Source organism: Pangasianodon hypophthalmus, chromosome 24 (genome assembly GCF_027358585.1).
Source record: "Pangasianodon hypophthalmus isolate fPanHyp1 chromosome 24, fPanHyp1.pri, whole genome shotgun sequence".
Classification (NCBI taxonomy): Eukaryota; Metazoa; Chordata; class Actinopteri; order Siluriformes; family Pangasiidae; genus Pangasianodon; species Pangasianodon hypophthalmus.
Window position 1 is genome coordinate 6,047,101 of NC_069733.1, and position 25,413 is coordinate 6,072,513.

General features: G+C 37.7%; 2 protein-coding genes across 12 annotated transcripts in view; both read left to right on the forward strand.

Annotated features, from left to right (window-relative positions):
- The window catches only part of dnm1b (dynamin 1b), a 32,325-nt gene extending 26,602 nt beyond the window's left edge, over window positions 1-5,723 (forward strand). For 4 of the 7 annotated variants that reach the window (XM_026940122.3, XM_053228876.1, XM_034299316.2 and 1 more), the window contains one exon: window positions 2,526-5,723. In XM_026940122.3, coding sequence (XP_026795923.2) covers window positions 2,526-2,589 — 64 coding nt within the window. In that variant the 3' untranslated portion in view covers window positions 2,590-5,723. Of the gene's footprint in view, window positions 1-502; window positions 541-2,525 lie in introns of all 7 variants that reach the window. The other 3 variants (XM_026940125.3, XM_026940124.3, XM_026940123.3) reach the window with 3 other exon arrangements.
- Window positions 5,724-8,864: 3,141 nt separating this feature from the next.
- Window positions 8,865-25,413, forward strand: part of LOC113542525 (regulator of G-protein signaling 3) — a 34,927-nt gene continuing 18,378 nt past the window's right edge. The window contains exons 1-11 of one of the 5 annotated variants that reach the window (XM_053228875.1): window positions 8,865-9,032; window positions 14,277-14,450; window positions 15,549-15,724; window positions 18,295-18,345; window positions 18,631-18,689; window positions 19,105-19,199; window positions 19,740-19,808; window positions 19,993-20,053; window positions 20,696-20,786; window positions 22,088-22,155; window positions 25,310-25,391. In XM_053228875.1, the coding sequence (XP_053084850.1) occupies window positions 8,986-9,032; window positions 14,277-14,450; window positions 15,549-15,724; window positions 18,295-18,345; window positions 18,631-18,689; window positions 19,105-19,199; window positions 19,740-19,808; window positions 19,993-20,053; window positions 20,696-20,786; window positions 22,088-22,155; window positions 25,310-25,391 (973 nt within the window). In that variant the 5' untranslated portion in view covers window positions 8,865-8,985. Of the gene's footprint in view, window positions 9,033-9,065; window positions 9,122-14,276; window positions 14,451-15,548; window positions 15,725-17,660; window positions 18,036-18,294; window positions 18,346-18,630; window positions 18,690-19,104; window positions 19,200-19,739; window positions 19,809-19,992; window positions 20,054-20,695; window positions 20,787-22,087; window positions 22,156-23,437; window positions 24,072-25,309; window positions 25,392-25,413 lie in introns of those variants that run through there. The other 4 variants (XM_026940115.3, XM_026940116.3, XM_034299315.2 and 1 more) reach the window with 4 other exon arrangements.

The following is a 25,413-nucleotide window of genomic DNA, read 5'->3' on the forward strand; positions in this document are numbered from 1 at the left end:
AACTTCCCTCCTTATATTCCCTCTGCAATTTCAGTACCTTGATCACTGCCTGATCCTTTCACACTGAGGAAAAGGATTACGTTGGTTCCTTTTTTGCTTCTTCTTCTCCCCTTTCCCCTGTTACTGTCCACGCTATACAATCCACTCAGGGTCCTTAACTCCTTCACTTCATATCACAATGGCACATCATCATTGTCTATGTTGTTAGTTTTCCTTAGCTTCACTCCTGACAGTGTTGTGAACCATTCTGAAGTCATTTCATGTTCATAACCCTACAACCAGCATTTGTTTGTACATAATGAGTTTTGTGAGATCATGCTCTTATTGTGAGTTTCCCAGAAAAGAGCTGGGATGAAATAAAGAAAGGGATGTTATAGAAATAGAGATATTTTCGAGATAAAGGAAAACTGTTGATGCTTATTCCTTTAGCTGTTCCTCTCCATTTTAGCCAACCCTCCCTCTGACTAAACCCCTCCCACAATGACTCCGGTTATTCTTTCAGAATTTCTATCAGTGACCAATGAGGAGGTCCACAAAATGGTATGTCTTATGCACATTGTTCTTGTGTGGCATCATGATTATCCCTGTGCATGGCTTCACGCGCAATCATCTTCCACCCACTTATCCTTTCATCACTAAAGTCTAACCAAATGACCATAGTCCATATTTTCTGTTATTCTCTGGATTTAAGTGACAAACTCAAAAAGATGATGTGCACTTGGTTCAGCTTTACCATTTGATGAGCTTTCTTTGCATTCTTTGTGATTCTTTGTCATGTTACAGCTTACAATACTATGCTATAGAAGTCTACTTCTGTCTGAGCATGTTGATATTTTGGTGAGTTTAGAGAATTCATTTATGACACTTGCACACGGCCATAACTAGCTATGAGGACACTGAGACCTGAACCTTGGTAGTTTTGGAAGATTTTGTTATTTTTACCTCTCATGTAGCCTCTACTTAAATTCAATATGAAAACAGTGATCTGATAATGTAGTGGCAGAATGTAGCATACTATGCAGAAAAACTTACCTTCCCATACTATCCAGTCAGGAGTGATGAATGGTTCTCAACTGACCTCTTTATGATTTAGACTTAATCGGCCATTATGGTTATCTCTCACAAAACACTGCACTACCAGACTTTAACTTCTTATTGAGAGATATGCATCTGACATACACCTGATGTAGCTGGAATATATTTACACACTGTGTGTGTGTGTGTGTGTGTGTGTGTTTAAGTTTATGCGAGAACATGATATAAATGTGAGTGTTTGTGAAGACAATTAGCAGTTTGTAAAATGCACACTACTCGTCATGGTGCTATGGTGCTAGCCAAATCAGCTTGCTAGGTGCAGTGACATTAGGTGATGTACCCTGAGTACGCTGCAGGGTACGTGGCATTTTTAATGTATGCTTTTTCAGTAATAGCAGGATGTGTGGTACACACTCAGCATTGTGTTGTATTAAATATGAAATGGGTCCCATTTCTGCAGAGTGGACCTCATTAAAATTAAAATTTTGATCCTGGTTATTATTCTGCACTTGGTTGTGTTTGTTTAGTAGAATGCAATGTGATGCAATGCCTTACAATAATGAAGCTGCTATCCAACTAATAATCTAAAGTTAGGGATTTTTAAATGAAGATACTTTTGTAAATTTCTCATTATATTTCATCAGCTGTGAATAAATTAATATTCCCCTCTCTGCAGCAGCCAAAGTTCTAAAAAAAAATGAAACTAATTATGTGGAATGTCATCAATATCTGACCAATCAGGACAAGAAGATATCTCTAATTGCCTAACAAACATACCCATGCATTCAGAAAGCTTGCTCTTACATTAGCACTCCAGTGTGTTGATCTAGGCTTGTGTTTTGGATGTGTGTCTTTGGGGGGAACACTAAAGAGAGTGGCTGCATTTTTTTGGATTTTGAGTTTCAAAACTTTTAGCTTCGGCTAACTTCCACCAAAATCCCGAACTGCGTCCGAAACAGATACCTTGATGTCTCATTAGTATTATATCACTATTATAGAACGCACTTTGAAAGCTACAAAGGATTTTCTTTCCTGTGAATACCTTCTAGATATAAGTCAATTACAAATAACTTATTTGTTCATAAGCAGCTCGGAAAGACAGCATTTAATGCAAACATTGAATTTACACATGATTCAATGCCTTCCTACCTTCTGACTATACCTTTAACCACTCTGTTAATGACCATTTTAACTTGTTTACTCTCTGAATGACTAAAATGTTTGGTATAGTTTAAATCTATACTTACCACTGTTCCACAGTGACATGGCTTTTTTTTATGAGGAATGACTTGCAAAAAAGAGCAAGGAAGGGAATTAAAAAAGCCTAATTAATCAACATGACCATGCTGTTTTCATAAATACGTTCATGTGTGTTGAACTCATTTCAGTTTGTCTGTGTGTTCATTGACACTTGTGTTTGTGTTGTTCTTGATAGTTTGTTCTGTCCTTTCTGTCTTCCTGCATTTGTCTGATCATTGTCATCTTCGAAGTCGACGAGTACCGGCATCACCAACAAGACCCAACAGATCCACAGATTCCCTTACAGACTATTAACCCTGGATCCTGCAGGCAGAAGGAAATTACTGCCTCTTCATCTCCTCACGCACACACCCACACACTCATACAGACCCACACACCTCTTTACACACCCCCTAGATGTAACTTATCTAGGTGCACATGTTTACTTAAAGGCATCCTTGTCCTTTAAACCATTACGAACCAAGGAGAAGACAGTAATGGTAATGATATCTGACAGTGTGATAGACTGTCTTATGGTTATCAGTGGCATTAACAGCACAAGTTATACATGTTATATTTAAAAATGAAGCAGATGATGTGACTTTCAGCACATTAGACATAGAGTATACGTTCTCTGAACAATTTAACGTAAAAGCACATGAATGCTAGGTGAAACTGGCTTATCACTGCTGTCTTTAGTATATTTTAAACTTTGCACCCTGCTGCTTCACTTCCTTCTCTCTCAAGATCAACCTTCATGCAGCATACAGCAAACAAAAGACTATTTTTTGAGCCAATGCTAAACATTGGCTCACTCATTCACTCATTCACCCTGAGAGACCTGCTTCATTCTCACACTAGAGTGTAGCCATTTGCCATTTTCCAGCTTATATTGTCTACAACTTATATTTCCAGCTTGGCCTACAACTAGCACTCTAGATGAAGGAATTAGCAATTTCAAAGAACATCTTGGTTAATTTTAATTTATTAATATATATATAATTTATTTATATATATATACAGTTGATAAGTTAATATATTTGTTCATTTTGTTGAGATACATGTTTCCCAAACTTGAAGCTTATTTGCCTTGATTAAATTTTAGAGTTTATGGATGTCAAATAAGTCAGTGTGGTTTGGGAAACAAACTAATCTGAACTATCTAAACTTTCATCTGTATTTGAGCAATAAGCAACAGTGTATTTTTCCTTACTTCATTGTTTGCCATAACCTGGGTGCCAGCAATAACCTGGGTGCCTCAAAATAATGGTGGCTATAAGTTAAAGGAATACATGTTTTTAAACCTATTTATTATCTACTGCATCTATATCATATGTGAGATTACTAAGGACAAAACTTTTGACACATTTCCCTGCAATGAGAAAAGAAAGTAAAACCTGTTTACTTCAAATTCACTTCAAAAATGGATGGTATAAAAACCGTCAAAAAGCATGCAAAATGCTGATGATTCATTCACACTGGTCGGGACGCCAGTCCATTGCAGGGCATCATGCACACACACGTTCACATCCAGAGGCGATTTAGTGTAGCCAGTCAACCAACCTGCACGTTTTTGGACAGTAGGAGGAAACCCACATGAACACGAATTCAAAAGTACAACTATCACACTGAAAAAGTAGCTCCATCTGTGACAAGATTACTTATTTAGATTTAGGGCTTAATTTACAAATACTTCAGAAAAAAAGTCCTATAAAAATACATTTCAAGTATTGTCTCCCCAACATCTACATCAAGTATTACAGTTTTTGATCTGACAGGTTTTCTGTACTTTTCCCATTATAGGGTTTGTGGTAATTGATCATACTCTAGACATGTAGTAGGCAGAGGTTAAGTTGGGAAACACTGGAATGTATTCCTTTAATAACTGGTGTTCCATGTTCAGAAAAAGGTTCCAAACTGTACCTTTGTTTGTCACTTGGGTGGTACCCTCAAGCATTAAAAAAAACTACATACATTAACATTCACATATGAAATTCCGCTAGTGACAAGCAACAGTGCAGTGTAGTAGTTTTTTCTGCAAGTGTCAGTATTGCTGTTGTCGTAAAAGGACAAAAATATCTCTTAACAGAGTTGTTTGTGGGTTATTTTAGTGCTTTCTTTTTGCCCACCATTTGTTTCTCCTTCTCGCTCTACATGTTCTTCTCTTTCACCCAGCCGTCCGAGCAAAGGCAGCCCTTCTCATGGAGAGAGCCCTCATCCTTCGTTTGACTCGTAGAACCCATCCTTCCTCTCCCTCTCTCTACTGCCTTTCCTCTGACCAAGAGGACGTTGATGGGTGGACATGAAGGCCAGATAGATCCATATATATCTATATATATCTATCTGCTATAATGATTTGTTTACAGTATTTATTATTAATGTGTGATTAGATGCAGAGGAGATGTAGAGGGATATTAGCAGGGATTATGGAAGAATGGAGGAAACTCTATTTTCACTATGAATGCCCAGTGTGGACTCGTATCACAGTGTTAAGTCAACTGCAGTGTTATTTGTAATGAAGGTGCTGTGCAGTGTTTCAATGTTTACACAATAGATAATGTCGATGTGTTCTGTATTGATCTGTCATAAAGAAATGCCTGCAAACATTTTATCTTGTTATAGGTTACTGTACACATGCTTTTAGCCTCCATCTGAGGCAGAGCTAAATATTCAGTGGTGCTTAATGTTTCATTTATTATCAACCACATAACTGTAATAATGCTGTGTGCAGGAGCTTTTGAAACTAGCGGCTCTGCTGTATTAAAAGTAATACATCACCTGAAAATACTAATGATGCTAATAATGAATGAAAGCTAGTAGGAGTTAATTAATATTATGCAATGAAATATCATGCCACTGGATTTCCTCTAGCCTTCTTTTCTTATTAGCCATCATTTTTGGTGAAGAATTCACATCATATATATATATACATATATATAAATATGTATTGTGCAATATGTCTGATGGAGTATGTTGTGCAAATTATAAGAGAATTATGCTACCTTGCTTTAATTTAATGAAACGTGGGTGGAATAATTTCTCGAATAGGGGTTTGGATGTGAATGGGATAAATGAATGAAAGAAAAATATCCAGTCAACCCTTACACGAATGTGAGAGTGATTAAAATGATATTTCACACTATTTTTGAGTGTTATACACAGATTTGTATTGTGTTGGTGTATGTTTGTGATGCATCTCTGGGAATTTTGCTTCTATTAGTTTGTGTACACATGTACAATAATTAGGTAGCTAATAACAAAGTGAAAGAAATGTCTTTTAACAGATAAGTGACATGTGTATATATTATGAGTTGTTCTATTTAAATGAATAATGTGAATGTGTTTGTGTCTTGTGCCTCACATGGCCTCCTGTATCTTATTGCCACTGGTCCAACCTGAGAAACTGGCCAGTGCGTTGTGTGTTTTCATTAAACTGTGGAAGATGTTAACATGCAAGCGTCTGTTTATCTAGCAAAGGAAATTCTTATAGCAATGTAGGCATCGGCTGAAACGTTTCTTCATTCAGTCATCTTCAGTAACTGGTCAGAGTTGCAGTGAATCCAGACCCTATCTGCAATTGCAGGGCATCATTCATGCACATTCACACCTTGCGAAAATGTACCACTGTGCCACCCTGAACCTTTTCTTTTTTTTAAAAAAAATGTATTTACATAAGCTAATTTTACATAAGAAATGCGTTTTGTTCTCTGTTTTGTTTGTGTTATGTGCATTTCTGCCTGTTGGGGGTGCTCCAGAGTGACAGCAGGTCTCTACAAGATTTAAGGTTCAAAAGCAGTTCACTGTGCAGCTAGAGCTCATGGGAGGTTTGACTGTTCAAATCAGATAAACAGGAACTCCCAAATCAGCAATTAACAGTCTCACTAGCAAAAGCAGAGCACAGTTACACTCACAAAACCAAATACCTTACTTTCAGCTTTGAAATCCCCAACCAGTAAAGAAAAAACCTTGAGAACTGTTCATGACTGTTTTGCTAATTATGTCAGATGTCAAATAATCATCAGATTTCTATGTCAAATTATCTTCTCTGAATTTCTTTGAACTGTGAGTAAGCGCAGACTGGAAGATCACCCCACAATGTACAGGTTCTTTACCCCAAACCAAGACTCTTGCATTTGTTTCATGTCTTCAGTCACTTGAAACCCAGAAAGTACACCCTACATCTGGTTCCAATGACATACTTTCACAATGAGGCACAGTTCTGTGCAAGATTAGCAAAATATGTTTCACCCTGGAGAAGAGGATTCTGGAGTCTAAAGTAGGGCTCCTTAACATGTATTCGCCTAAAAGAGAGGACAGTTAACTTAATCACACTCTGTATGCTGTTTCTTTATTTATCTGAAGTGTGTCAAAGTCAGTGTGTGTGCGTTAGCTGCTAGTGATGCTTATCATTAGTGAGAGGAAGGAAGAAAGTTCAATGCAGTGCAACAAAGAAACATGAAAGCAAAGGTCCAAATAAAATGTCAGTTTTCACTCCATTACATAATGTAGCTTTCACTCAAAATGATCCACATGCATTGATTTTCCTGCTTTCTCACAATATCCATTAGATACCACTTCCTGTAATATCAGTATTTTATGACCGGTATAATGTATAATGACAAATCTATTCTAAAATTTATACCTAAGGTTACTTTTTGAAATTTGAAAGTGATCTTCTGCAAATAGGCTCCTTTAAGTCTATGTTATGTTGATGCGCAAAGGTTCTTGTTTTTTGCATTATAATGGAGGTCATCCCCTTAGTCGTTAAGCCCTCGTTCATGGACAAGCACGTTCTTTTCTACTGTCTCTTTGGCACTGACCCCCACTGTGTAAAGCCTTAATGGCTACTCAAGACTTGGCTTTTTTCTATTGGGCTAATCACCGTTTTTAACTCATAATGCCTACTTTGACATGGAGGAACATGGTTATTGATTTAAACTCCATCAAATTGTGCATATGTGCATATGACTATAAAGTACTTAATTATGTAAATACTTGTCATCTAGTTAAACATTGAATGACTGACTACACGAGTAGATGTAATTTTTTCCCCTAAAGTTAGTTGGGAGAAACAAATGGTCTTCTCATTGGCTACAGTACATTTACACTGCATCCTACAGTTTGAAAGCTGACAAAAGAAAAGGAAGATGTTAAATTCTTCACTGATTCCTGGCAACAACGGATACTGCAGGAGTTATTCAATCTGGGGCCCAAGTGAGCAAACAGGCCCAGATCAGCCTCTTCCCTCCTGAACACCACTATTTATTGATTCTTAAACAAGGGGATTACAAGCTGTAGCCTATGATACTACTTACATCACATTTAGGTTCTTTAAAATATCTGCATACAAAACAAACGCATGACATTTAAAGTTCATATGGCTACATGACATTATTCACTAGTTTTTGATAACTTACTTATTAGTTATAGATAAGAGAGCATTAGTTTCATATAAGATGTAAACATGCTACTCAGAGTATAAAAAGTACCGTTAAACAGTAACACAGCCCTCTTTACTCGGAACACGGTGAAAAGCTAATGTTTTTTATTGAACTGTTACCCTGATACTCACTTTAAATATTAATCATATATTTAATCTAAATATATTATTAAACAATCATATGGATGCATTCCTATCTATTTCTTGCAGATGAGTTAATATAAACCCATGGTTCTCAATGGGCCCCTCTCAGACATAGCCAGGGGTCTGTGATTTTATTTTTTAAAATTTTGTTACAGAAGTGAAAATGACAACCCACCATTCTCAAAGTTATTTTATTATTAAGTTTATTAGTGAGTGTTATTAACCTGAGTGTAACACTGAGTGTTTTTTGTCATTTTGTGGTGTAGTTTTTTGGTAACTTTGTGGTGTAGTTGCATGCTTTTGTGGCGTATTTTGTGGAACTGAGCTCTGTAACTTTAAGAGTTCCTCTTCATCAAGCTCATCTGGTCTCAGTCTTCATTTCCGTGTCTGTAAAAGGGATGAACTGTTATTTGTTACAGTAGAAGAGCACTGAAGAAAGCTATGGGCTGAAACCTGCTCACTGCTCTGTTTTATCTCAATCATCTTTGCACTTATTTCACTATGCAAGTTTAAAGTAATAAGTATACATTTTGATAGACCTTTATGGTCTGGTTTTCATTCAGAGTATGGACAGCCTCTGTCTTGGAGTTATTACTCTTATAAAATGCCTAATAACAATTTTAATAAAAAATGTGTTCTGTGAGTGGAAAGTTGAGAAATAAAAAGCTCTGTGGCTCCATTACAGCCTAAATATTACTGTGCACATTTAAATAAAGCTCTACTGAGGGGGTCCTTGTAATTATTTTACAGTTAAATGGGTTCTTGGCAGCAAACAGGTTGAGAACTCCTGATATGAACACTGCAGTAACATGCTGCAGTGAAGGCTGCATGTGTGCTAACACCTTACACTGGCTAGACTGCAAGTCGCACACTACTTTACTCAGCAGTGTGTCAGAATGGTGGCCTACACGGAGCCTCTGGTGCCTGATAGAGCAGCTGGTAGTGTTTTGCACACTGTTGAGTGGAGTAGTGCGCGGTGTTGGACGTAGCCAGCGGGTTTAAAATGCAGCGCTGGGATTGGTGGACGGCGCGCTCGCGCTCTGACAGTGCGGGGCGTCCGGGGTTTGAATGTGAGAGGCGGCTCGCGTGAACTTCAACAACAGCGCGCGTGAGAGCTGTCGCGAGAGATGGAGAACCGCAGAACACGCAGGCAGCCCGCACACTCGGATAAAAGGTGGGTGTAGATAGCAGAGGAGGTGTTTTTTTGTTTTTTTTTTTTAAGACGGTTCGGAGTTCTTTTAGCAATGAAAAAGTGCGTTTCTGGTAAGACATGAACGCCACGAGCGTCAGGAAAAGGATTCTTAGTTTTCCAGAATCTTCCTTCAGGAAATCTGAGATGTTTTATTAGGCAGTACAGGTGACAGGTGGGAAGTAATATTAAAACCTTGTAAGCTACCAGTGCAGGCTGGACATGTGGCTCTGACTTTGGCCACATTTTTAGTCAAGATTATTAGTAGTTCAAAAAAAAAAAACAAAAACAAAAACAAAAAAAAACTCCTCCAACTGCAGAAAAAGTTGCCTGTGGCTAAACCTGCCATCTTCACATATTTCTGTGCAATGTGTGCCAAGGTCTTTGGAGTTTATACTGTAATCTCTTTTGACTATATACAAGTTGTTTATGTATATCTTATTTATACATATGATAAAATATGTACATGTAACAGCTACTCAGAGATCTACAATGATATACATATTTTATACACACATTTGTGTGTTGCTTATTTACAATGGCTTGTGCAGAAGGCTTGAAGAAAAAGTCCACCCTGAAACACATTACACATGTTTGTGTTGAAATGTTTGAGATGTGTTCAGTGATCCTGGTGCAGATTTGTGTGTTTGAGCTGTAATTGCTTTATTCCTGGGGGAAGTTAGAGGCTCTCTGCCGCGCTGATGTCACAGGGCGACATTGTTATCAGTAGCGCAGTTATAGTGGTGTTCAGCAGAAAATTTCAACAATTTCAAACACACGGTGTAACACACAGATTTCACTGTTAGCTTCTAAAAACAAAAACAAAAGCAAAAAAGTAAAACTTAATTTTCTAACTCACCATTTTTCAGTGACTTTACTATTACTATTACTAATGCCAATGTAGATATAGTGGAGACATCTAGAGCAAATCCTTGTATATAAAGTATAATTCATTTAATGGTAAGAAGTGCTACTTTGATTACTTCTGATGCTGTGAGCATGGTGATTTGACGTCACTCCGTAAGCTGGGAAAGAACTCATAGTTGCGAGGACTTCCTCCATGTTAGTGAATAGGACTTTCACATTGAGGGAACGTTTTCGTCGGCTTTTCCTGGTTGGGGATTGACAAGTTGCAATCTCGAATCTAATGCCGCGTTCGTGGTGCCTTATGGTTATTTGCAATTTGTAATAATGTCATTTCTCACCTGGGAAAAAAAATATGGACGCCTCCACAAAAGCCTTTTGTTTGCTCTGTCGGAGCTTGTAGAGCTCATAAACAGCTACTTTAGCCACACTTTTACAGTTACAGGCCTGCCTGGCTATTGGTTTTTGTTTTAGTGAACTTCAAGCATTCACACAACATTTTGGACTGAAATTGCAGTATAGCAACAACATCAGGCAACAGTGAGTAGCGTTAGCTACAAGCTAGCTGGCTAACATTAGTCATAACTCTAATGTTGATGATTACTTTCTAAAAACAGCAGTTAGTGTGGTCAGTGTTATAGATTTAACCGAGTACTGTGTCTGTATATTGATTGATCTAAAGCCAATACTGCTAAAAACACATTTAAATGTAGATAACTGGGACTTTACACTGTTCACAGTGTGTGCGGCCATGCTGATCTGACATCAGTCTGTAAACAGGGAAGGAACTGGTAGTTGAGAAGGCTTCCCCATGTTGACAAGTTTTGGTGACTTTTACTGGTTGTAGGCGGGGAATTGCATGTTGCAACTTTGTCTTGAATGCAGCATAAATCCCACCGGTGTCTCTATCAGCAAGTAATCGAATAGCATTGTGGGTAATGTAGGAAACCTGAAAGTAGACTAAAAAAGTTGAAACTAAAAACGTATACTCAGAATTGAGTTTTATTCCAAATTAATTCTTGGACACTACTGAAAATCACATGTTAATTATAGAGCATTAATGTATGCAGTCATTCAGGGTGGACTTTTCCTTTAACACTGTAGCTAACTGGCCACTGTGTCTAATTGTTTCTTAAATTTAGTAGCCAGTCAGCATTTTTACTATCCAAAACATTACCAAGCAATTGTAATTGTTATGCATCTTCAAGTTATGAAAGACATTAAAGAAATTAATTTATATATATATATTTTATTCATAAAACAGCCAATATCCTGCAAGCACAATACATGTATTTTGTGGTACATTTTTTGGATTAAAACTTTTTATGTGGTTTTTGGGATTTTATTAACTTTAGAAATTCATGTAATAAATTATTTACTTTCCGTCACATTGGTCATTTGGCTGAGCTGAGCAGTTCCATGAGGTGAACTAGTTACCTCATGGTTACCTATTGATTAATTAACCTGCTGGTGCCACATTTTACCCACAGTTTGCTGGTGGTTGGGTGTTGATGTCGAAACCTTCTTGCACATCAGTTCCATCTATTTTCACAATGATTTCAGCAGCAAATAACTACAAAGGATGGACGATATGAGAAAGTTGTATCGATGTAGTGATAAATTATGCTGCTTCTCTCGGCCATCTTGGGCATTGTCAATACTTTTATAACATTAACTGATTAAATTATAACATTAACTGATTAAATTATTACTCATGATAGATCTTAAAATATTGATTTTTGTACCGAGATGCTTTTTGTCTTCTTTTCTGTGATTTATTATTGTAACAGTTAATTACAAGTATCTTTTTTTAAAACCATTTTTTAAAAATTAATGTTTGCTGGAGCACCATTAGAGATACAGTACTGTGCAAAAGTCTGAGGCACCCTATTTTTTTAAGCACAAACTTTGTTATAGATTTTTATTTTATGACTTCTACATGATTGATTCAGTACAAAAACATTTTAGATTTTCAAACATTACTTTTCCAGCACAAAATTAAATGTTACAGAAAAATGTTTGTATGTCAGTAAAGAAAGCAGCAGGTTACATAAGAGACACTTTTCAGACAGAAAAACATAATGAAGGCTGCTGGGTTTTACATGCAAAAATAAGAAGCAAGTGCGACAGTCAAAGTCTCCAGAAGAACTGTGGCTGCTTCTGCAAGATGCTCAGTAACACTTACAGCTCATTTCCTTATAAAACTGCACACACTGCACCTGAGACTACTATTTATTTTTTAAAAGTGAAGGATCATCACACCAAATATTGACTTTGTTTCATTTATTACTGTCTACTGCTCTTTATAGTATTTTTTTATATATAAACATTTTATTACGTTATTTTTGAAGGCATCTTTGCTCTACAGCATTTTTTTTTGCATGTGCCTATGACTTTTGCACAGTACTGTATGTACAGTACAAGACACAGCTGATGAAATTCTGTAATGTCTAGGTATTTCTAAGTATCAAAGTAATGATTAACTCTTTTTACTAGAGTCCAAACAATGGAATTTCTGCCTGTTTTGGGGATGCCGGTGTTCAGCATTGAATGTACTTGTGATGTCACTCTCCTCTGTAGTGTCTAATGGCTCATATGAAAGTAGACACTTAGAGCTTTAAGAATTTGCAATTTTTCATTTCTTTTAAAAAGTTTTTTTTTTTTTACTAAGCCTATTAGGTTTAAATGTTATAATTTTATTAGGGCAGTTGTATACAGTGTTTTACTGTAAATTGTGCTTTATGTTTTATCTCTGTAACAGTGTTATTGTGGAGAGGTGTGAATTGTTTGCCCAGCTGGGGGTCACACCCCTCTCCTTTCCCATCCCAGTGTCCTGACTAATCTTATAACAGACTTGCGATAAAATAATTCATTTGTTTATACTGACTGAAAATATCCGATAAGTTGATATTCATTCCGCCAGTGGAATGCAACGCCAGTGTACCGCAAGAAAAGGTTAACGACTTATTAAGAAGTAAACAGTAAAACAACCGATACTGACCGATAGCTCTGGATCGCAAGTGACATGCATTGTAGGTAATATGGTTACATGGCCACACTATAACAGTTAAAAAGAGCTCTTTGGTAGATTTCAAATGACAGCAGCTCTACGCCACTGCGATGTACAGTGACCGAGAAAGAGGCCGCAGCATTTTAGCTGACTTTGGAGCCCTATTTCCAGTTAAAATGATGTCTCAAGTGCTGCTATGGAGCTCATTATGTTTCAATCAATCATTTTACCCAGGTCAGAGGCTTTGTTAATTCAATCAAATTTTTGGGAGACTTAAATTTATTTATTTATTTTTAATATGTGGTGAACTTGTAATACATTTTGTTTATTAATATTAAACCTCTGTTTGAAGCTTTTTTTTTTTATTTAGTTAGTTTTATACAGAAAAAATTCCACATTGTTTTTCACTGTTTATCATATAGAAAAAAAAATGTAATCATGAATCAAAAATGTAATAAAAATTTGTCAGCTCTGAAAACTGAAGTTTTGTTACCTTGGAACTAGTGATGAAACGCCTTCAAGATGACAAGAAGTCCAGTTTCCTAGATGTACTAGCACAGGGCATATACTGAGTGTACGAAGGCAATGATCCAGTGATGTGTGACCAAACATCTGAGGTCCAATCATTCAAAAAGATCTCACACTGAGCTGTCAAGAGCCTTCACTTAGCTACATGAGATCTGTTTAATTAGACCCAGATAGTCCATCAAAACTGTATTGTTACATAAGGTGTTATTATGGGTTTTCCAATTAAAGTACACTTGCACTTTGTACAGGTTTACAGTAAATAACTAAACAGAAATGGCTGTTTTGATTTTACACATTAGATCCTTCTTTCTGTATTAAGCCAATTTGTCCAGACTCCACTGTGGTCATTAGTTAAACTCCTGCTGTGCTGATTTGTCAAGCAGCTTATCCTCTGCATTCCTTAAAGGATTGTGTCAGCATTTTTTTAAAAATGTTCTCTATCTGCTGCATCTGTAGCGTATGTACAATTACTACAAGCAATAATTGACCTGTTACTCTGTAGTGAGAAAAGAAACTTGTTTGTTCTACTCAAGAAGATTTTAGAAGTAGTTTTAAATTTGCATTATTATTGATTGTCCCAATAAGTGCCCTTATACCTCCATTATGTGTTGATTTTTGAGTATACATTTTTATTTTTTTATTTATTTTTCTCTATTTTCTTAATTTTCTTTATTTTTATTTTCCCAGTATGGAGGGAAACATATGAAAATTCATGTCTGTGATGACCACATATGGACAGAGATTAGCTTGAAATTTGGTGGAGTACTCCTTTAAGCAAAAGTAACTGTGCTATAATAAGACCTGACTGATTTTGGTTCTTCTTCCAGAAGGAGCACCTTTAAAGAGCCATGCTGGCTCCGGGAGCCAGACCTTAACCAAGGACCAGTAGTAAAAAGGCCATGCAGAGAGAGGAGGGAAAACATTGGACATTCAGAGAACATGGAGAGGAAAGCAAGAGACATACGACACAGGAGGGTACTAGCTCCCTCACAACAGTCAAAGTAAACACCTCAATGCTTTTCTTTCAAAACAAAACAAATACTTTTAACTCATACATGCAGCTTATACATGTACTTTTAGTGTCTTTTATGAATTGTATTAGTCAAGCACTTAGTTATTAACAGGACACACTCTAAGGTCACACTAAATATAGGTCTAACTAGGTCTAAATATACTGTTATATTCAGATAAGTTTACAGCAAAGGCAAAAATTGGTTTCACTGCCATTTTAGATTCCATTGATCATCTTATTATCCTTAAAGTAGCGTTCTTTTTGTCCAGCAAAATTTGCTGTTACAAATTGTTTACTATGACCTACTAAGCCACAACAGTATTTGACCATACTTATATGCATAGATATATGGACTTGAGTGGTTCGTTCTGTTTAATTGCTCTTCTGTGGTGCATGAAGGGACAAGCTAGTTCACGTGGCCACCCTTCACATCTGACTTGTTTGGAAAATCTAGGTCTTTTTAGTATTTTTCAGTGGACATTTATATACACTAAAATGGTCTAGAATAGTCCATAAGCAAAAGATACACTTTGTGGCCAAATGTATGTGGACACCTGACCTTCACACCCATATGTGGGCTTTCCCCAAACTATTGCCACAACGTTGGAAGCGCACAATTCTATAGGATGTCTTTGTAGCATTAAGATTTCCATTCACAGGAACTAAGGGGTCGAGTCCAAATCTATTCCAGCATGACAGTGCCCCTGTGCACAAAGCGAAGTTTGTAAAGACATGGTTTGCCAAGGTTGGAGTGGAAGAAGTTGAGTGGCCTGCAATTTGAGAAATATTGAATTGTTCCCCTTCACCCTCTCAAAGCCCCTCTCGACTGAAACTACAGATGACTCATGAGTTGTCTTTTAAGGAAAAGGGGCAGAGCTGAGAAGTTCTGTTCCAGGCTGGGTTGGTGAAAACTTCCAGGGTGGAAATTTTTAAACAGAAGATTGAAAGAAAGAAGATGGCTATTCATATTGTGGATAAAGTTTATTATAGGATTAATAAAAGTCTAGAAAAACTACATTACAGACTGCACATTTATTCACTACATATGGTGATATATTTTATTTTATTGAATTTATGTTTATGTCAGTGATTGTCCAGGTCGGCAAGAGCACAGTGAGTGGAAGAGGACGGTGTGCCACAGGAGTCCAGGAGCACAGGTTAAAGTAGCAGCAGTGGTTAAAACCTCCCTGACAACTTGTACCACTCCAAAACCTGCCCCTAGAAAAAGGAGGAAGATTCATCCATCTGGGTTTAGGGGCAAAGGCAAGCAAATTTATACTTATTCTATTGTGAGGAAACAAATACACACATCATCCCCAAGACCTCTGAGTTATTATTGAATAGATTATTAGTTTGCAGAAGAGGGGGTCTGTGGAGGGCTAGTGGTTAGGACTCAGCTCTCACCACCGTGGCCCGGGTTCGATTGCCGGCCAGGGAACCATCCCTAGCCACTGGGGTTGAACACAACAGTGCACTCCCAGTGCCAGTCCCAAGCCCGGATAAAATTGGGCAGAGCTGTGTCAGGAGGGGCATCCGGCATAAAAACTGCTAAATCAGATATGCAGACCAGTAATCCGCTGTGGCAACCCCTAATGGGAGCGGCTGAAAGAAGAAGAAGAACAACAACAGCAACATTAGTTTGCAGAAGAGCAACTGTATATTTCAAACAGTAAAACATGTATGCTGCTTGTAGTCCATTAGTAAAGGCCTCTCTGTATTATGTGTTACAGTACATACTTCTTTCAGTCAGTAGTAACACACTGTGTTAAGCAGAATTGAAACTCTGAGAGCGTTCTGTCCCAAAAACAATATCTTTATTCTCATGCTTCACTCTTTTGGCCACTAGATGGCAGCATGAAATATCTGTGAAATTTCAGATCCAGGTTCAGCAGAAGCAATGATCATAAACCAACAGTCAGCAGTGGCTCGAGATCATAGATTTTGGTGGGGCAACCCCATAATAAGTAGTTGAAAGTTAATAACACATTCATCCAGCATACATTCTAGCAGTTTATACTGAGTGGTTTTAGACATACCCAACTACATCTCAATAACCACACAATGCTCCTGAAACGAGTCCAAAAAATCAGGCACTGGAAAAGGAAGACACATTTAGACAAACTGTATGCACTTACACTTTTTGTGGAAATTCATTAGATTTAATTCAGGTTATTTGCTATAAAACAAGATCTTGGAGGTTGTGGAGTATTTAAACTCAAATCTGGCAACACCATTTACTGTCTTGTCTGCAGCTGCTCTGGCTGATGTATATGGTGGGGCTTCCTGCTCCTGTGGACAAGCCTGCAGCAGTATCAGTTTGCATCAAATCTTTTTCATTATTTTTGCATTCGACCTGAGTTAATTTTTTAGTTGCATATGCTACATATCTATTTCAGTCACTCTCTAAAACACTGCTGGTGTTAAATGCACTCTGTTTCATTTGTCCAAAGTGCACCACCGCCTTGTGTTTTTGCATTAAATAAAGCATGGTTTGCATGAATTTATTCTGCCTTAAAACAATACGCCATTTAGAAATGTAATACTGTGTTTAGTATGTATTTTCCATGGTTCCCTTTCTGAAAGCAATGAAAATACAGAATGTAGGGCCTCAAGTATGGAAATCATTCTGCTTTTGCTGGGAGCTCTGCATACCACTGCCCTTCACATCAGCACAAACTAGATAACAATAACAAAGCCTGCTGTTATTGTTTCCATACGTGAGTCAGATCTGTGAACTTGGGCTTAGCTGATGGTCATGAATGACCCGACGCAGGAATTAATGAGGCATCATGGGTGTCACGAGGGGTTTATTTCCTGTTGGGCTAATGAGTGACTCGCTGGGAGTAAAGTCCATTAACAGACTAAACAGAGACCTCCCAGCAGCATAAACCTTGCTTCATTATACCATACAATGATGTTCAAAAGGGTTAAACATTAAAAATGTCAGTATACACATATTGCAGTAAATGAGTTATTTTCCTGTGTCATTTTTTCACTGACAGATTTTAAGGCTGATCTTCACACTGAGTTAGCGTCAGGTCCAGTGTAAAGGCCATCCGTCCCTTGTTTTACATGCAACTGAACATGTTGTGTGTGTGATCTGACGATTGTGTTGCGAGCACAGGCAGACAGCAGGGAGGGAGGAGAAGAGCAGGGTGATTTATGATCTGAATAAATTTTTCTCCTGCTTTAATCACTCAGATTATTTGTTAAGCATGATAAGGTAGATGGAAAAACTGATCTCAGATCATAGACCGTGACTGGTCAGTTCAGACGTCAGCAGGAACAACAACAGCTGCTGACACACCCCCTCTGCTCCTTTTAAAGCAGCTCTGACCAATCAGAACTCCAGCTGCCTTATCAGCTATTCAAAAATGGAAAGGCGGTTAAAATCTATGCCTGCTTTTGTTGGCTAAATGTGCTTACACTGTTTCAAGTGAGACTCTTGAGTTAGGAGTGATGTTTAGCTTTGGTATTTAAGTATTTTTTGGTATGGACTGTCAACACACAGAGAGCAAGCCACTTGGCTGGTCTAACAAATGGCAGAAGTTCTCATTTATTTTACAAACTCGTGGTGAGTCTTGATCTTTTTTAAGCCATTGTTTCTCTTAATGAACAACAGACGTCTTTAGTTGAAGTGAATGATTTAAAACAATTAACAAGACAACTACAAAACAATGTTCTCATGTTTTGTCTAAGTATCAAAAATGAGCAAAATCAAAATAATAAAAATAAAAATAAATGTACTGTTGAAACTGGAAGTGAAGTTTTTGAGATCACCATCATTTTTATACTAAAATAGGTGTTTAAAATAGATGCCTTTTTGCCCACAGGTCAGTTGAAACTGACAGTAACACCAGACAATGGTCTGCTTCATATTCAGAGTAAGTACCATAACCCCTCGTGTGCCATATTATGTATATATAATTACTTGTGAAATGGATAATCACTACTGATTTTGCACTGCATTGTTTGTTCTGAATATTGTGGACATTTGTATTTGTGGACAGTTGAAATGACTTTCTAAATGGTATACATTAATGTTAGTGATTAGTCAGTTTTGCTTGAACATCATTATCTGGATAATTTGTATCATTGTTGATGGTAATAAATGAAAGTAATAAATGAAATTCTTACTTATTACTGATTTTGGTGTCAAAAACCCACAGTTCTGGAAGCCCGGGGTCTGCTGGGACGGGAGTGTAGGCCATGTGACTCGTATGTCAAGGTAGGTCTGTTAATCATGTATATAGTGTGGTTAGCGCATACAATACTCTTTTTCATAAATTTGTGTTTAAAGGAGACAATACAACATTTAAAATGCATCTTTAAACTTTAATCAAATTAAATAGTAGCTTTAGTTTTCTAGACAGTGTTCTGGATTTAATGACGAAGTGAGATTTGTGTTTTCATCCTCTGTCATGTTACCCTCTGAGGAGTTTTACCCTCAGACTGAACCCACTCTCAGGCTCTGCTGCTTTCAGGCAGAAGATAGTATCTGGGTCATCTGTCCACTTAGATACAACCCAAAATACCATGTGTTGGGTGACGTCCCCTACGTCCATGACACAAATGGCTTCATGTTATAGTTAAACCTCTCAGTGCAAAGAATGCATTAATATGTGAGTGATTTTCTATTTCAGATAACTCTAGTTCCAGATGTTGACCACAGCAGCAGGCAGAAGACCAGGACTGTCATCAATTGCAAGAGTCCTGTCTTTAATGAGTCCTTTGTGATGTAAGTACAGCATTCACTATACATCTTAACTGGCTACATGATATGGCCAGAAACAGTATAATGTGATTATACTGCTATGTATCATTAACAAAATGCTTTGCAATATATTACAAATAGCACCTGTGCTGGGTCATAATTTGGTGCATTTAATGCTCATAGAACATAAAAAATGTCATTTGTTAGAGTTTATTTGTATATTACAGGACAATATTGATATTACATGTCATGCAGCCCTGATACATCTGCTTTTAAGCACAAAATTAATGTTTTATGCATGAAAATAAAGAGTAAGCTAAATGTCACATTATCTTAGCTGAATAATTCATTGTGTATTAGTTTGTTCATTCCCCTCTGTCATTTTTCTAGCCTTAAATGTCTTGACCGTTATATGGACTTATATCTGCTGACCAACATGAATCAGGGGAAAAAGCTTTTCTTCTTAGGACACAGAAGCCCTTTGTAGTGGGGAGCTGTTGTTTTTTTTTCATGTGGTTGGGCAGTGATTGATGAGGTTTTGAGGTTTTTGATGTTTGTGCATAGAGATGTGGGTGAGGACAAGCAACTGAAGAGACTGTTGGTGACCGCTTGGAATCGCAGTCGGACTTCTAGGTGGCTCTTTTTTTCTGTTTTTTATGTACTGAATCATTTAATCATTTGTGCTAAATTTTCATGCTAAATTTTCAATAAAACATGAGAAATAAGAAATAGTTTTCTTCTATTTGTTAAACTCATTATATTGTAGCAAACAATAGCAAACAGCTCAGTTTGACTGGATGTGTGTTTGTTCTGGCAGACGGAGTGAGTTCCTGGGCTGTATGAGTTTTGGTGTTCACTCCCTCATCACTTCTGCAAAGGTATAAACATCAGTTATAATATATTTTATGTGCATTAGGGTTTATTGTTTAAAAGAACAAATCATAAGGTAATAAGAATTATAAACAAAAGACAGGCATATACAGTACATGCATAGAGCTGCTTAATTGATAGAATGGTCTTCGTTAAGGATCATTTCAAGGCAAAGATCATTTTAACAGAAAACAGGGGGCTTCATTAATTTGCATCCTTGTAGATAAAGCATTTCCTCTGATCATCTGCTGATTATATAGCATGATTAGCAACAAATAAGGTTTTACGATGGAGTTTGGAAAGGACGAACAATAATTAAATTTAGTAATTAAAGGATGTACATAATGAGCATGTGAAGCTCTGTGCTGCCTGCTCGCAGGTATCCCACTATGCAAACACCTAGAAAGGTCACATTTTTAAAAATGTATCACGATTTCCTCTGTGGTATGAGAGCTAGTGCATTATTGAAAGGTGATCATTTTAGCTGCATTAGATGAAGCCCGACAGACACTGAGTGGACATCAGATTTGTTTAAAAGAGCAAGAGTATTCACTGTATTTTTGCCTTTTCCTCGCTCTCTCTCCTCTCTCTTTCTGTGCTGATGTGTAATGGACATGTGAAAGAGCTCACTTTTTTAATTCTCTGTGCAGGAGATCAGGGGTTGGTATTATCTCCTGGGTGAGGAGCTGGGCAGGAACAAACATCTGCGAGTAGCTACACGCCGTGCGAAGCAGTCTGATAGTGAGTTAAGATGATTTTCTCTGCTTATGGCTACAGCTGATTATCTACTATATGCCTGGAAATTCATGAAAAACTTTTTTTTGCACTAACACAGACTCTCTAGTGCATATCACATTCCATGTTTTCTCTTTTCATTATATGGTTAATGACCTTTCAAAACTGAAATGGTATGTTTGAAAATGGAAATCGTCTGAAGTCTTGAAAATGGCTGGATTTTTTTTTCCACTAATAAAGGGAAAGGACCATGTGTAGGCATGTTTGGCTTTATTCATTTATTCGCTCTTTGCATATTGTGCAATAGACAAATATAAGCAAATTGAAATCCAACATCACTCCCTATATGGAGTTAAATTATGTAGTTTTCTATCTACTCAGATTTTGAAATGTGTTCCACAGACATGCTCTTCTAAGCTTCCTTTTTTCATTAAAACCCACTTTACAAACAATGCCAGCATCCTCGCACCTTTCTCACACTACCAGACAGAGCTTAGTGCAGGAAGCTAATGTTCAGTAACAAGGAAGCTGTACACAGGCTGCTATTTTTTGTTTTAAATGCTGAAAAACTTATTGGAGTGTCCAAGTCAGTTCAAAGCTACTTTTGAGACTAGTCCCTTTCTCATCCCTCCTGCAGGGTGACTAGTGACTAGTTAGGATGAATCCAAGTGGGTGTGACGGCTAGTTTTTTTATTTAAGTAGAAGCATTGTGAAGATGCTTTTATTATAAGTGAGCAAAGAGAGCGCTGATAATAGCGGTGCATGTGTGCAAGGATGAAGGGCTGGAGTGAGATGGAGGACACGTGTGCCATGTGTGAATTCAGAAAAGATTACTCTTGATGAGAGAGAGAGAGACAGACAGACAGACAGACAGAGTGTGAGTGAGAGAGTTAGGGCAATGGGTCAGACCTTAGGGGAGAAAGGCAGCTGTATTGTGTCCCAGCTGAAAGCAACTTCAATGAAGAAGGCTTAAAAGACATTGTTTCCTGGGAGAGATGTGGGGGGAGCCTGTAGTTGGTAGATTGGAATAGGGAGAACACAGTGAGAGAAGCTGATTTCTCTCTCTCTCTCTCTCTCTCTCTCTCTCTCTCTCTCTCTCTCTCTCTCTCTCTGGCTGAAGCATGAAATGAATAAAGGCACTCTCAGTCTTCTTTAACTCCATTTCATCTCAGAGGCACTGTCGACCAAAGCGGGACTCTGGCTAAAGTGTGCTGCTGCGTTGTAGGATTCCTCAAAGACTGGAGCAATGTTCTCAAAGGCCACTCTTGCCTCCTGGGACTCATGGGATTCTCCTGTGTATGTTTCAGAAGCTGCTCTGACCAACCATGCTGCTGGACCTGATATTACATCCCCAGAGAACATGCAATCACTAACCGTGAGTGAGCTTTTACTTTTACTCTTTTAATTAGGTAGCACACTAGTGATTAAAATGAAAAACGAAATCTTAATTATTCATCACAATTACTCAGTCAATATATGAGCAAAATAGTTTTATTGCAGTTTATCAGGTTATTATTGTAAATTGACAGAAAACTTATGCTTTTCTGCATCCCAATCTCACAGTATCTCACCAACTGTTTAGGCTGAGTAAGCAAGACAAAAACTATGATATGATTAAAATTTGATTAATTATGCATCTCTAATTTTATATATGCCTGTATGATTGTTGCAAGAATAAGACTTATGCCATTTGCCATCTCTTTGTGCTATCATTTGCATGGACAGGCTTTGTACTGGTATACATCTGATATAGTATGAAGGTGATGTGAGGCAAAAAGTGTATATGAGAGAGGACACATAGAATACAGACAAAAAGGAAGAAAACTTGTATTGCAGTCATTCTGTTCAGGCATGTGTGCTTTTTCAGATATATTATTACAGTATGGAAGTCACCTAACTTCATCTGCTCCTCTGTTCTTCTTAGTGACTGAGAATATATTTTAAACATTATACAAACTGCAAATCAAGATAAATATTTTGACTCTGGGTATTTCTACTGCTAGTAAACTGTGTCTTTTTGATAGGTTTATGATGTTAACAGTTTTTTATACATGTGATTTTAGCATTCAAAAATGAATAAACAACCATGGCTTATCATTTATGGCATATTGTGAAAGAGCTGTGTTAACGTTGAAGAATAGAGGGGTTTGTGGTTGTGGATATTATACATTGTTTTATTCTTCATTGTTCATCATCATCATCTCTCTCTCTCTCTCTCTCTCTCTCTCTCTCTGTCTCTGTCTTTCTGTCTCTGTCTTTTACGCCCTCACACTGATTCCAAACCCGCCCATCCACTTTAGCGTGCAGCTTTTCCCAGGCCTTGCTCTCCAATTGGGCTTTTCTCTTCAGACAAAGCTGGGAAACGGGAAAGACTAACAAAGTGGCCGTAATAGGAAGCCTGCCTCTATGTGTTGTTTATGATTTATCTCCTTTTGAGTTCCATGCTCTTGCCATTCTGTTTGTTCTTGGCAAAGGCATGTTTTCCTACCTAAAATCTGGAAACTGACAAAGCCAGTCATAATCATAGATGGCTTTCCTTCCTGTCTTACTGTAATGAGACTTTTAGGTTCTGAAGTTTTGTCTCTTGAGTTTTATTGGACTCATAAAAATGTAGTTTGCTGATATAATCTTGAGGGGAAAGTATCTAGTACATTTAGAGGCATATTTATGTGTTTTGTAGAATGAGCTATTATTTTTACTTGTGCATGCTCATTTTCTTAATGTTTTTAACATATATTTTTGTGCTTAAATTTATATTCTCTGTATATCATAAGTGTGCAAAGGAGCGTTTCATAACTTTTGCTGGACTTGTGTTTTGGCACGTTCAGGAGAAAGTCCCGCTGTAACACCTTGCTGACATGTGCCCAGCTTAAACAAACATGTCTTTAATGCCCCATAGCCATAATGGATGTTTTGTGTTTACATGAAATCAGGCCTAGCAGAAGAGAAAGAGAGAGAGACAGAGAGAGAGAGTAGAGCCACTACAGTACTGAACTGTTCAGGAAACCTGTTGGCTTATCAAGTGTAGCCATACTGCCTGGCCACGGCCTGGGGGGTTGGAAGGTTACTTCCTGTGATTCTTTTATACAGTGCGGTTCCCATGAGCGGGCATGCCGAGTTTTAGTAGTACTGCACTCTGAACAACAGCACTGTCGCATGTAGTGATTCAGGATCCTAAAAACGTACAGAGCTTTAGGGGAGCCGCGTACATGTGCGGGCAGGTGTAGGTCAGGAGCTATGCATACCATTCATGGACTGTGCAGGTTCTGCATTGAACGCAACTTGCCTCAGGTTGGTTCTGCTGCTTATTTTTGTCTTGCTGGTGGGTAAAATTGAGAACACTGAATGTTGGAGAGTTGTGGAGAGTTTTATGTAGTTAACTACGTAAACTAGTTACTTTATGTAGTTACTTTATAAGAGAACATTTATATGTGGAGTAGTTATTATTTACTAAATAATTTCATTTATTTCTTGAGATCTTGTTTTTGGCATGTCCATTTACTAATAAGTGTTAACCACCTGTTCTGTTATAGATTGCTTGTGTATTGTTTTATGTAAAATAGTTCAGTGCTTTGGTTTTCAGGGAATGCCAGACATTAAGAAGATCTGCTGAAATTTGTTAAAGAGAATAAAGGGAAATATAATTGATCCTAGATTTAGAAGTACTTGTCCAGGGATCATGCTGCTAGTTGTTAAGATGTACAGATTTACAGCTGTGGGCATTATTCGTGAAAGAAAGAAAGCAGAATATATTGATGAAGAGGGGAAGAGCCAGGACTGATAATTGTTTCAGTGATGTACTTAAACCAGCTGAAGCAGACGAAGGAAAAAAAACAAAAGGAATGCTTCCAAAATTTTATAGTCCTGTCCACTCTCCTTCTGTCTCTCAGCGTTATTGTTGTCTACCCAGTGTCATGGTACACGCAAGACATTTTTCCACATTTCCCTATTTAGTTTGGCACCCGCTTCTTTTGGCATTTCACCTCTGCCCTGTCCAAATATCCCCCTCTGCACTGTTTATCTGGGCCCTGGCAGTTTTCAGAAGCAACTCGTTTCCCTTTCTTCCCACTGAGAGTGAAGGCCTCTCTACATCTCCCAGCAACTTGTACATTTTAATATCTCTGTCTGTTTGGAGCTGTGGCACTTGAACTTGACTGCTGCTGGGGTACTGTATTTCTCACATGAAGGCCTTTTTCTTTAATGTGTGTTTTGCTTGACCTTCTTTTCTGTTGTCCCAGCAAAAATAATCTAAGTGGTCTTTTATTTAATCGTCTTATATGAAATAAGGTAGTTATATTTTGCATTTAATGTATTTCCTGGAACAATTTCACCTTTACTCAGTAATAAATGCCATAAGTTTGGCCTAGGCCCACTTGCAGGTCTTAAGTGAGTAAGTGGATTTCCATTAAGCTCCTGAATTGGAACTGACCCAGACCCTGATTGCTTGACCTAGCTGAACACATTCAGTGAGGTACTTCAGTTCCCACAGACTGTGTGACAGTTCTGTTCTGGTTGATGTGTTCATGCAGGTTACCATTCTGAGGGGAAAGGATGGTTTCGGCTTCACTATCTGCTCAGACTCACCTGTGCGTGTGCAGGCTGTGGACCCAGGTTAGTCCTGTCACATTCTAGA